At 41.9% G+C, this 13,507-nt stretch overlaps 1 protein-coding gene across 2 annotated transcripts in view; it reads left to right on the top strand.

Moving 5' to 3' along the window:
- Positions 1–10,366, top strand: part of nedd1 (NEDD1 gamma-tubulin ring complex targeting factor) — a 12,398-nt gene extending 2,032 nt beyond the window's left edge. For both annotated transcript variants that reach the window (XM_007909055.2, XM_007909052.2), the window contains exons 3-15: positions 538–632; positions 1,021–1,137; positions 1,293–1,433; positions 2,415–2,644; positions 3,004–3,205; positions 4,819–5,029; positions 5,463–5,606; positions 5,867–5,914; positions 6,515–6,726; positions 7,304–7,478; positions 7,787–7,940; positions 8,487–8,553; positions 8,930–10,366. In XM_007909055.2, coding sequence (XP_007907246.2) covers positions 538–632; positions 1,021–1,137; positions 1,293–1,433; positions 2,415–2,644; positions 3,004–3,205; positions 4,819–5,029; positions 5,463–5,606; positions 5,867–5,914; positions 6,515–6,726; positions 7,304–7,478; positions 7,787–7,940; positions 8,487–8,553; positions 8,930–9,034 — 1,901 coding nt within the window. In that variant the 3' untranslated portion in view covers positions 9,035–10,366. The remainder of the gene's footprint in view (positions 1–537; positions 633–1,020; positions 1,138–1,292; positions 1,434–2,414; positions 2,645–3,003; positions 3,206–4,818; positions 5,030–5,462; positions 5,607–5,866; positions 5,915–6,514; positions 6,727–7,303; positions 7,479–7,786; positions 7,941–8,486; positions 8,554–8,929) is intronic.
- The last annotated feature ends 3,141 nt before the right edge of the window (positions 10,367–13,507 follow it).

Raw genomic sequence — 13,507 nt, 5'->3', positions numbered from 1 at the left:
TAAATATTTGCCACTGTTGGTCTACATTTTTACCTCTTAATCTTATTCTCCAGTCTATTTTACCTAAATGAATGTTAAAGATCTCACGGTACAATTTGAAAGGAGGGGGTTTTCTCTCTCCCGGTGTCCTGGCCAACAATCACCCAAATAAAATTGGTCAGTCACTCCACGACTGTTTATGGGACGCTGCTGTGCGTAAACTGGCTGCCGCGTTTCACCCACAAAATACGCAGTCACTAGACTTTACAGTATATTCTGTGAAGCGCTTTGAGATGTCTAGGTGACCTGATAAGTCACTGTATCAAATGTAAGAATTATTATTATGCACTCCCCAAGCCCCCCATTTTGGTTCATTCATGCTTCACAAACTTTTGAGGCTGATTTAAAGTATTCATTAGCATTATTTTATTAAATCTAATGTGAGAAAGTGACAGGTTTGTTATAATTAGGTGTTTGTACTATATTGTAGCTGGGTAAACAAAGAGGAATAACTTGCTTGGTTTTTCAGTTTTTCAGTTACCTTAACTATTGCTTCACATCAGTATCTGGTTAGTGCCTCATCCAGTGGTGATAAAATAGCCCTAACGTCCTGCAAGTCCACCCCGATTCCTTTCAAAAATCTTGCGGAGGAGGTAGGTATTTTCTTTTATTCTTGTATGACGATCACATTGGGAATATGGAAACAGGAGGAGTCCATTCAGCCCCTCGAGCGTGTCCCGTCATTCTATAAGATCATGGTTGATCTGTACGTCAACTCCAATTACCCGCCTTTGCCCCGTTTCCACTGATCCCCGGACCTGACAAACATCTCCCCCTCAGTCTGGACAATGTGACTGGATCCAACCATATTGTTTTTAATATTAGAACATTTTATGTATAATGTGTGTAAATGAACTTGAATCACTGAGCGTTGTTTTGAAGTCAGAAGTTAGTTCTGTCATTAATCTACAGATGCACAGTTGACATTTTTCTTTTTTCAGCAGAAACATTTTATGGATTTTTTTTTCGTTACTTCTACAGAAAAAACAGACGTGTATAAGTCTGAATTCTACTTCCAAGTCTGTTGTGAGCGGAGGCCTTGATAACACAGTAAATATCTGGGATATAAAATCCAAGAGACTGCATCGAAATTTAAAGGTATTGTGTTCAGCAATGCATTTCTTTACTGTGTCATGTTATATCCTCATTGTTTGGGAACTTAATATTTGAGGGAGATAAAAATTAAATACATGAATAAAGTGAAATGTGGTCTGTGGTCAATTTTGTGCTAATGAATGCTCTCTGTATTTCAGGATCACAAAGATGTAGTGAGTTGTGTAGCTTTCAACTGGAATGACAATTACATCGCTTCAGGCTCTCACAGTGGTGATATCATTTTACATAGTATCACAACCAATATTTCCAGTGCTCCGTTTGGCCACGGAAATGCTGAGGTATCTACTGCCTTTTTACAACAATCTTTGAAATCAATGATAGATTTCTGTTGGAAAACGATATCTGGGGATACAGTATATAGTTTGAGACATGACGTGTCAAATGACGGCCAGGGTGGTGGAAGGCCAACTGGACAGACCTGGGTCTTCTTTCGTCAGCAAATTCTTAGCAAGTTCTTAAATTGAGATTGTTTTCATAGAATTGTTTTTAGCTGTAATTGTACATGATCTAAAAATCCACAATCTGTTATGGGCAAACCCACCAACATGGATCTGTTGTCGGTCTAAGTTTAACTTATATTTTGACAAAAAAATAATGAATTATTAACCCCAAGTTCAAACACTGTTTTATAATCCCAAGTAAACGTTGCTTTAATCATTTTGCTGTTAACAGTGAAAGGTTTAAAACTAATAGTGTAAAATGTCCGTTTCACCCACAAAATAAGTCGATTCACTTTACAGTATATTCTGTGAAGCGCTTTGAGACGTGTCGAAAATGTGATAAGGCGCTATATCAAATACAAGGATTATTATTATCTGTCAATCTGCTAATATTGAATCACTTTTAAATTTGCAACCAGAAGGCACCGTACAAACCGATCCAAACCACAATGAGGTGCCTCTGACAATTATATTGTTTACATGATTCTAAATGTATGTTGTACAATATTAACTCAGATGTTTCTTAAAACATGGTATAGCTCTTGTTATATAATTATAATTAATTCCTTCAAAAATAAATAATAATAATTTGTTCACTCAATCCATGACTGTTTGTGGGACGCTGCTGTGTGTAATTGGCTGCCGCGTTTTGCCCACAAATATACAATCAATTTACTTTACAGTATATTCTGTGAAGCGCTTTGAAGCATCTTAAAGATGTGATAAGGCGCCATATCAAATGCAGTTATTATTATTTGTTATAACTCTGACTCAATCTCAGTTCATTGCCCTTTACACAATGTCTATTTTGTCTTTCAGCCTGTACAGGACCTAAAGTATTCAAATTATAGGAAATCCTTACTGGGAAGTGTGCACGATACAGGCACTGTCACTCTCTGGGATGTGAACACACAAGTCCCTTACCATTCCTTCAAAAGTGCCCACAGCGCACCAGCATCCAGGCTCTGTTTCTCACCAGTAAATGACTTGCTCTTTGCCACTGTTGGCTTGGATAAAAAGATCATCTGCTACGATACGTCCAGCAAGATGTGAGTCTATTTTCTAATGTTTGTCAGTCGATTGCGATTTAATTCTTAAGTGAAGCACTAAAATCTTATAGTTATTGAAATGTTTTCTCAATGGTTTACTGTAACCACACTTTTGGTTAGAGCAAACGTTAAAGAGTGATATAATAATAATAATCCTGGGATTTGATGTAGCGTCCTGTCACATCTTCGAGACGTCTCAAAGCGCTTCACAGGATATACTGTAAAGTGTAGCGTTTGTGTATTTTGTGGGTGAAACGACACGTACAACAAAAACAGTTCAGTAGGTTATTGTAATCTAATCCTTTTAGCTCATTTTTATGCATTTATTTGACATTTGATTAAATTTTGTTTTTGCGTAGGATCTTGCGGAATATTTATGTTGAATCTCCTTTGACCGCTATAGACTTTATGACTGATGGAGCGACTTTGGCTGTAGGAACAATCAGGGGGAAAATTTATATCTATGATTTACGATTGGCCACCTCACCACTAAAAATTGTCACTGCCCACAGAAAACCAGTCCAATGCTTAAAATTTCAGCAAAGCTCAGCACAGTTTAAGGTAAGTCGACTATATTCAGATTCCATTATCAAACTCATTTGTTATTTACTAAGTAATGGTTAAAATGTATGTTTTTTTACTCACTCATTCTAGTCAATAAACGAGTTATTATTGGAAAACAATTATTAAATACATTAGGCAGGATTTGAAAGTGGGGAGGGGTGGGGGGCAAGGTGGAGGGATTGGGGGAGAAAGTTCCAGAGTTTCTGGGTGAATCCAATAGGCCAGTCAATGAAAAGATTAAAATATCACTGAAGATTATACTATGATAATAATCCTGGCATTTGATACAACGCCTTATCACGTCTTTGAGATGTCTCAAATCGCTTCACAGAATATACTGTAAAGTGAATTGACTGTATATCGTGGGTGAAACTATCATTGATAACCTCTCAATCCCAAACAGCATTGTCAATCATGATATTGGCAGTGGGAGCAGTGAATGTGTTGGTGACCTCCATGGAGTGATTGTGATGAAACATTATGCATGTCAAAGTTAATTAGCGGCTAATTTCCTCTCTTTACTTGATATATTTGCACAGATACTCGTTTATACCTTGTGGGGCTGCAGGGTTTCACAAGTGAGAGCCATGACTGTGAGTTTGTGTCGGGCTCTTTGGTTACAGGGATTTGATTACATTCCAGCTCAGTGTAAAGCCAGGAGATGAGGTGGTTGAAAACTTTGTGCTCCGCCACTGTTAAGCGCTCTGGGACGCTGCCCTGCCTGAGGAGAGCTACGACAACAACAACAAGATTACACTTGTATAGAGAGCTATATAAATAAATGCGAGTTATTGTAGATGTTAAAATTCCATGACGCTATTCAAACATTTGAAGGGAAGCTAAGCTCTCTGTGTCCTCACCAACAATTCTCCCGATTAATTGATGATTCACTTTATGACAGTTTGTGGTAATTTGCGGTACCAGTGGCAGCCACATGTGTGGACTTAGCAGACAGTCGGGTGCCACGTTTACCTACACTTGACTGTAGTGATCTGTGACGTGTCTTTTTTTGGTCATGTCTGACATGTGGAAACCCATCACCATGGTTAAGAGTCTCCAAACCAAGCTGAGGTTTCCATGCGTCCCCCACACATGGAAATCCCAGAGAGAGATTGTTGGAATGGAATGTGCTCTCTCTCTTTCTGGAGAGATGCAGCCAAGAGCCAAGGCTGGGGGGGATCCCAGCGTGTGTGTTGGGGTAACTGCTAAACCCGCTAAACCCACACAGCTTGCCATTGATATCACTGTCTGGCCAAGCTTTCCTGCTGCTTGTCCAGCTCGGGCTTTGGCCTGCAGGGTTACCAGGAGCTGAGTGTTAATTTTCAAACCTCATTGCTCTGGGACCACCCAACCAGTTAAGGCAAGTTTTGATCAATTGTTTTTATGCTCTTCCCCCCTCCCGTAGATAACCAGACCTATGCATTGGTTTTACATTCAAACAGTGGGAAAGCTAAGGTGCAGCTCGGTTTGGAGCTATAGATAGCAAAACAATATTAACATGATTTAATCTTTAACAATCTCTGTAGTGGAAACTTGTGTAAATACATCAGCCTTGCACCGACAGCTGCTGAACTCGCTGGGTTCTAACAAGCTTGTTCTTTGTCTTCCAGTCAAATGCTTTAAAAGGTTCGGCTAATAAATCTTCAACTGCACTGTCCCACGCAGCTGGTAAGAGGACGTCAGTTAAAATGAACAGTGGAGCTGCGTGCAGTAACAATGTAAAAGATATCCCGACCGTCACTGGGCAGTTGAGCACTCCAGATGTCAGACCTTCTGTTGCTGCGGAAGACAAAGGAGCTGCAGGAAATCCAGAAGAAACAGGTAGAACTGTCTAACTAGAGTATTAGGTTATGGTTCAGAATAGAACCATAGGGAAACCGTAGGCAAGTTTGCTTACTCCTAGAAGTCAGTAGGAACCCGATTGTTAGTCGATTGGTGGGTCGCTGTTCTGGGGATAATAATCCCTTCAAAAAGAATAAGTACAATTTGGTCGTCATGGTGACGTCTCAAAGCGCTTCACAGAATCTATGGTACAATTAATTGACTATATTTTGTGGGCGAAACATGGCAGCCAATTGCGCACAGTGTCCCACAAACAGTCGTGGATTGAGTGACCATGTTTTTTTGGGGGGGATTATTAACCCAGAAAACGATCTGGTGGGGGTGGGCTGTCAGTGGAATCTGTTGATTTGTACATTGAAAAATTTTTTTTTAGCTAAAATTCACCTTTTGCAATTTGTACTTTATTTCACAGGATTACAGCACAGTACCAGTCTCGACATCATTCCTTCCAAAGACACAGAAAATATCAAAACAGCAGATAATAGTGGCAGTTCTAAAATCTATGAATCCGTGGGTAGAAACAGTTTTGGAGATATATTCTCACCAGTCAGAGATGGTAAGTTGATTTCAGATTACTTTGAACTGTACTTTTGTGTTGTGTATTTTAAATGTGCCATTTTCCACATTTTCTCTGGATGTATATATATATATATATGTTTCGCCCACAAAATATACAGTCAATTCACTTAACAGTGTATCCTGTGAAGCGCTTTGAGACGTCTCGATGTGATAAGGCACTGTATCAAATGCAAGGATTATTGTTATCTATTTATTGTTCATGAATTATTATTTATTGTTATGAATTCTGGTTTGTAGATACGACAGCATCAGCACTAAGTGAAGACAGCGTGGGGAGAGGAGATGGTATGATGTGTTGAATCCTATCAATAGTAATGGATTTGCCTAACTTACAAACAGAAATATCAAGTAAGGAGTTGTCCTCATGCAACTGGCACCTGGGTCTGATTCCAGCCACGAAAGTCAGGTAGCTTCTGTATTAAACGTCCTCAAGTTAGTTCCTGAGGACACATGTTTTGACATAATATGTTATGGGAGTCCTGTAGCTCTGTGGTTAGAGCACTCGCCTCGCAAGTGAGAGGACCTGGGTTTGATTCCTGGACAGGACCAAACCTTTGTCAAATTTCCTTACTCCGCATACCTCTGTTTACCGAGCAGTAAATAGGAACCTGGGTGTTAGTTGATTGGCGGATTGATTTTCCAGGCCTAATAATCCCTTCACAAAAATAAATAATAACAATAATTTGGTCACTCAATTCACGACTGTTTGTGGGGCGCTGCTGTGCGCAATTGGCTGCCGCATTTTGCCCACAAAATACACAAATCAATTCACTTTACAATGTATCCTGTGCAGCGCTTTGAGACATGTCAACAACGTGATGAGGTGCTGTATCAAATACAAGCATTATTATTATCAAATGACTCAAAATGCATTTCCTTTCTCAGGTTTGGAGTTTTTACCCCATTTTAACAGTATGTTTTCAACGAGAAGGAATCCTGTCGGTGCCAGTACAAAAACACGTCTGAACAGTATCGATTTGCGACTCTTAATATCTCCTCCAATTAAGGAGCAGGATGAAACTCACGAGCTGACTACAACAGCAACAGCTAACAAAATCCACGTAGCAAAACCCGACTCGAAAGAATCAGGCCGACAGGTAATTATATTCTAACAGAGACATCAACACTTTCATCGTGGAGTTTGCACAGGATTGATTTTTAGTAAAGTGGAGTCCTGTAGCTCAGTGGCTAGAGCACTCTCCTCGCAAGTGAGAGGATCCAGGTTCTATTCCTAGCAAGGCGAAACCATAGCCAAGTTTCCTTACCCCCACACGCCTCTGCTCACTAGCAGTAAATAGAACCCGGTTGTTAGTCGATTGGTGGATTGTGTTTCCGGGGATAGTTTAATCCCTTCAATAAGAATAATTTGGTCACTCAATCCACGACTGTTTGTGCGACGCTGCTGTGAGCAATTGGCTGCCGCGTTTCATTAAAAATATATACAGTCGATTCACTTTACAGTATATCCTGTGAAGCACTTTGAGATGTCTCGTGATGTGATAAGGAGCTGTATCAAATGCAAGGATTATTATTATTATAACTAGGTAATGTTGGTATAGTTGATCCAAACTTCAGTGAATATGTTTGATTTTAAATTTTAATTTTGATGTCCTACTTCAATCCTTTAAAGGTTTCCTGAATTAAATGCTATTTATGTTTGAAATAATTTTCTAGTTTCCTAATAAAGATGTCAATTTCTTGGCCAAGATCAATTCTTCCAATATCGATTCTGGGGTCTTGAGAATCCCATTAACATCCTCTTTGATAAAAACACCTGATGTGTGTGAAAGAAAGGGAAGAGAGATCCAGCAGCCTCAGAACTCCCCACTGAACGACGTGCCTATAGCTGGTAAGCCATTAACATTTACAACCAAGCTTTTTTTTTTGACAGCCTGGCGTAAGGAAATGTGGAAACCCATGACTGTTTGTATCCCATGTCGATCATTGAGAGACGTCTCGAAGATGTGAGAAGGGCTATATCAAATACCAGGATTGTTATTATTATTATTAAAAGATTAAAGCTCATTCATCCAAACTACGCTGTACCAGGGCATGTGAAATTGTATTCTGCTTTTAGTCATCAGCAAGTAGAATAGAATTCTAAAGAACTTCTAGAAGTGTTTGGAGCTGCAGTTATTTGTGTGTTGATTGTTGCAGGTGTGCGGGTGACAAATTCAGCTGTGCCAGAAGTACTGACCGTATCTGAGCAAATTGTCAATACTTTGGGGAGCGATGGGTCAGGACCTCAATTAACATCGGTTCAAATCCAATTAATTAAGAATATGATAGAAGATACCTTGGAGGATTACAGGTAAGGAATTTTAATGCCAAAAATGTTTTTTTTAAAAGATTATATTCAAGGAGATGGAATTGTACTTTTGTGGCATTTTAGAAATATGAAGCTCCGTACTTTACCACAACAGTTACATTTACACAAAACCTTTCACGTCAGGAGGACATCCCAAGGAGCTGGACAGTCAGGATTTGGACCCGAGCTGGGGGTTGGGTTCAGGAGGGGTAGAGGGCAGGGAGGGTGGGGTTAGGAGGGTGATCGAAGGTGCGGTGAAAGAGGAGGGTCTTAAGACGGGCCTTCAAGGGGGTGAGACGGAGGGACTGGGGTGCAGTTCCAGAGGGTGGGGGCAGAGGCTGAAGGCCCAGCCACTGATGGTGGGGTGGGCCGGGCGGGGGACGTGGAACAGGCCAGAGGTTTAGAGAGAAAAAGGGATGAATTTAGAACAATTTAACGTTAGAAATGATGTCGAGAATGCTCCAGCTTTGCTTCAAAACATTTTGACATTTTGAATGTACTTTACAATAATATATAATACTGAAAATCTGAACTTTTAAATATTACCAGAGACGCCTGGCATCGAGATGTGGTGAATCTGCAACTGGAGATGATCAAACAATTCCAAATCCAACAGGTAAATGAACAATCAGAACTATGCACTTCAGATCATACAATAATAATCCTTGTATTTGGTAAAGCGCTTTATCATACCTGCTCCCCTCCCCCGCCCACCCCACCCTCAGCAGTCGAGCCTTCAGCTTTTCTGCCCCTGCCCTCTGCAACACCATCCCTCAGTCCCTTCGCCTCGCTCACTCCCTTATCTCTTTCAAGGCCGGTCTCAATACCCTCTTCTTCGACCGCACCTTCGGTCACCCTCCTACCCCCATCCTCCCCGCCCTCCTGATCCCAACCCCCAGCTCGGGTCCAAACCCCTGACTGTCCAGCGCCTTGGGACGTCCGCCCGATGTGAAAGGCTCTGTGTAAATGTCGTGTTGTTGCTGTACTTGTAGAATGAGATCCATGGTTTGCTGGAGAGATACTCTGTAAATGAAGCATTGGTAGCAGAGAACGAGCGATTGCGAGAAGAGAATAAGAGACTTCGTGCGACCTTCTGATGGAGCAAGGAGCAGTGCCTGGACTCATTCAAGCTGTTTATTCTGATGGAAAAGGCAATAATTCTTTCATTGCTGCAACGCCAATATAACCTTGTTTGCCGATTTCAACACGTTTAACAAATAAAAACACTCAGCGTGTCAATGTTCTGTTAACACAGGCTTGTTCATTAGATTAGTCCATTTCTATTCATCTAAAATTAACTTAAACCTTGTATGAAAAGTACCATTGCGCTAAAATAGTTGGATTAAAACTTTTAACAATCAGAGTTTGTCAACCTATACTGCGCAGCTGGATTCAGGTAAATGTACAGCTGATCTGAGAGGAAATGTGGAGCAGGATCTCAGGTTAATTTGAGTGAAAGATTGTTGTTCTTTATTTGAATTGGGATAATATTTTGGAATAGATGTCTGTTTTCCAGATTCTTAGTTGTTCAGGAAGAATTCAAACGGCAAACATTTCTCCCAGTAAACACTTAACAAAGAGTGCGTGAGTATGCAAGGAAAAAGGACAACAGTTTGAACAGAAATATTGATGTAAATGTTGAGATGAATATACTTACTGTTTTACCAGGGGGATCAGGTCTGGATCAGCTTTTTGTTTTTTGCCCATTAAGATTAACCCTCATTTTATCCCCTCAGAAAAGTAACGGAATCTCAGCCTCACATTGTTAATCGGTTGTCTTAGTGCAAGCTGTTTCATCAGCTAATATTTTGGCGTTCTTTTATCTGACTAATTTATGGGGCTAATAATAATAATTCCTTCAAAAAGAATAATTCACTACTGTTTGTGTGACATTGCTGTGCGCAATTGGCTGCCGTATTTCACCCCGAAATGTACAGTCACTACACTTTACGGTATATTCTGTGAAGCGCTTTGAGACGTCGCAAAGACGTGATAAGGCGCTGTATCAGATGTAAGGATTGTTATTTTTCAAAAACTAACATCTTTGTATTAATTTCTGGTATAAGCAGTATTTTTGGAGAACTTGTATAGAAATTCAATTAAAAATGCTACATATTTGCCAGAAGGAGACTATGTCAAGTGCCTTTTTTCAGATTTAGAAGTTTTGGAATAAGCAGGTTGAGCAAATAGACAATAAATTTCATCCTCTATTTTTGGTTGACTACCCTAATATCTGAAGAATTAAGTAACTGTCTATAGTCAGCAATGTTATTTAATACAGATAGTTATGGATTGCTGCAGTTTGCTGTTTACCACACCTATTTTGTAACGAACTTTCTGGTATTGACAGTTCAATTGCAGTATTTTTTTGATGGAAAATATACTATATTAAAAGTGTAATTAAGCAATAAATGTAAAGGTAAATTAAACTGTTTTGTGTATTTCTTTGAACCTAAAAGCATTCAGATCTACATGGTTGCTCAAAATATCTAGGAATGTATCTGATAGCTCCTCTGGAATGCGCTGAAACAGGTCATTTTGCCAAGAGAAAGCTTTGATCCACAACTTAAAGTTGAAAGCAGTGGAGCAATTAAAAATATTTCAGCTGATGCAGTAGAGTCCTGTAGCTTAATGGTTAGAGCCCTCGCCTCACAAGCAAGACGACCTGGATTCGATTCCCAGGCGGGCAAAACCGTAGGCAAGTTTCCTTACTCCATACACTTCTGTTTACTTAGTGGTAAATAGAAACCAGGATGTTAGTCGATTGGCGGATCACTTTCCGGTGGTAATAATACCTTCAAAAAAATAGTAATTTGGTCACTCAATCTACGACTGTTTGTGGGACGCTGCTGTGCGCAATTGGCTGCCATGTTTCGCCCACAAAATATAGTCAATTTACTTCACAGTATATTCCTTGAAACGCTTTGAGATGTCTCGAAGCCGTGAAAAGGCGCTGATTCCAATGCAAGGATTAATATTAAGCACCAGCTATCCTGAGGATCTCATTGGGCAATGAAGGAAGATTACAAAACCTAAACCAGCAAAACAGTCACTACACTCTACAGTATATCCTGCTTAGAGATGTCCTGATGCTACACCAAATGTAAGGATTATTATTCTATTAAACAAATTTATAGAGAAAGACAATAAAATAAGCAGAAGTGCAATTTGATGGTATGTTATGTCTTAAATTGGTCAACAGAGGATGCTGTTGTACTGTTCAGCAGAACATTATAAACTGGTTGACATCTTGACCATCTGTGACCAGGGCTCCCTCTGCCTCCTCGTCCTCCTCGACCTATCGGCAGCATTCGATACGGTCGACCACTCTATCCTCCTCCACCGCTTGTCCTCCCACCTCAACCTTCAAGGCCCTGTCCTTGAGTGGTTTAGGTCGTACCTCTCCCACTCTTCACTTCACTTTGTTTCCACGAATGGCTTCTCCTCCACCCCCCGCACTGTCTCGTGTGGTGTCCCTCAGGGCTCTGTCCTCGGTCCCCTCCTCTTCACCCTCTATATGCTCCCCCTTGGTGACATCATCCGCAGACATGGGGTTAACTCCCACATGTATGCGGATGACACCCAACTCTACCTTTCCTCCTCTACCCTCAACTCCACGACCCCCGATGTCCTGACAGCTGCCTGTCCGTCATCGAGTCCTGGACGAGAGACAACTTTAGCTCAACGTGCGTAAAACCGAGGCCCTCCTGATTGGCTCACGTCAGCGCCTCCGCACCTCAGGCGCTGACACCATCAGCTCCGCACTCTCCACCTCTCAAAGCCATCAGGAACCTCGGGGTTCTGTTCGACCCTGAGCTGTCCTTTCTCCCTCATATCCGCTCCACAACTGGCACCGCCTTCCATCACCTCCGGAACATCGCCAGACTACGGCACTACCTCACCCCTCACACGGCTGAAACTCTGGTCCACACCTTTATCACCTCAAGGCCGGACTATGGGAACTCTCTCCTCGCCGGCCTTCCCGCCACCTCCCTCCACACTGCAGGTCATTCAGAACTCTGCAGCTCGTGTACTGTCCCACACCAGACACCGCGACCACATCACTCCCACCCTCGTCCTTGCCCTCACCCTCGCCCTCGCTCGCCTCTACTGGCTCCCCATCCCCCAGAGGATCGAATTCAAGATCCTCATCCTCACCTACAAGGCCATTCACGGCCTCGCTCCCTCCTACCTCTCCGACCTACTATCCCCTTACCTACCTGCCCGTACCCTCCGTTCCTCTGGCTCCGGTCTGCTCCACGTCCCCCGCCCCAACCGCCCTACCATCGGTGGCCTTCAGCCCCGAGGCTCTGGAACTCTATCCCCAGTGCCTTCGCCGCTTCCTCCCTTTCCTCCTTCAAGGCCGGTCTCAAGACCTTTCTCTTTGACCTTCAGCCTTCAGCTCCACTCTCGACTCTCTACCCCATCCTCACCCCCTCCCTTCCCTCCCCTCACCATTTCCCCCCTCCTCACCCCCTCCCTTCCCTCCCCTCACCATTTCCCCCCTCCTCGCTCCCTCCCTTCCCTCCCCTCACCCTGACCATTTCCCCACTGCTCGGGTCCCGACCCAACTGTCCAGCACCTTGGGACGTCCTCCCGACGTGAAAGGCGCTCTATAAATGCAATCTTGTTGTTGTTGTTGTTGGTGGTGGTGGTTAATAATAATCCTTGTATTTGATACAGAGCCTCATCACGTCGTCGAGACGTCTCAAAGCGCTTCACAGGATATACTGTAAAGTGAATTGACTATTTTGTGGGCGAAACTGTTGTACAAATGTGCATAATAATCCTTGCATTTGATATTTACCACAGCGCCTTATGTCTTATCATGTACATATCTACTTGTTAAACCAATTTTTTNAGTAAAATCTTCGTGTCCAACGTTTATGATTTTTCAACAAATCGTTCATAAAACAGCTAAATCCACTCCGTTAAAAATAGTTGAAATGCTAACTAAACTAGTTAAAGGCTTGCTGCGTATTTGGATTGGACCTTTTATAATAATAATGATTCTTACGTTTGATGCAGTGCCTTAACATGTCTTCAAGATGTCTCAAATCAATTGAGAAATAATACTGATTTGATCACTCAATCCCTGACTGTTTGTGGGACACTGCGGTGCACAATTGGCTGCTGTGTTTTGCCCACAAAAATACAGTCAATTTGCTTTACAGTATATTCTGTGAAGCGCATTGAGACGTCTCGAAGCTCTGATAAGGTGGATCATTATTATATCAAAGTGCAAGGATCATTAATAATAATGCCTCAAAACAGATACAAAAAGGGCCGATCCTCATCATTTACAGAATGGGGAAAAATAGGCCACTAGTTCTCAACAAGAGACACAACCCTTAAATATCCCTCCACAGGATTTCCCTCATGTTATAAACTGTCAGACACAGCATTCTCCCCAACCATTGCAAGATTTCTCCTCTTCTTCCTTCCCCCCAGATACACACACACACACACACACACACAGACAGAGAAAGCCCCCCAAGCGCACGCTGGACAATACCACTCCCAGGGACAGGTGGAGTGGTACCTGTGCACACACACACACACACACTTGC

This window comes from Callorhinchus milii, unplaced genomic scaffold (assembly GCF_018977255.1).
Source record: "Callorhinchus milii isolate IMCB2004 unplaced genomic scaffold, IMCB_Cmil_1.0 Scaffold5, whole genome shotgun sequence".
Lineage (NCBI taxonomy): Eukaryota > Metazoa > Chordata > Chondrichthyes > Chimaeriformes > Callorhinchidae > Callorhinchus > Callorhinchus milii.
The sequence above is the reverse complement of the archived record's forward strand: the minus strand, read 5'-3'. Positions and strand labels throughout refer to the sequence as shown.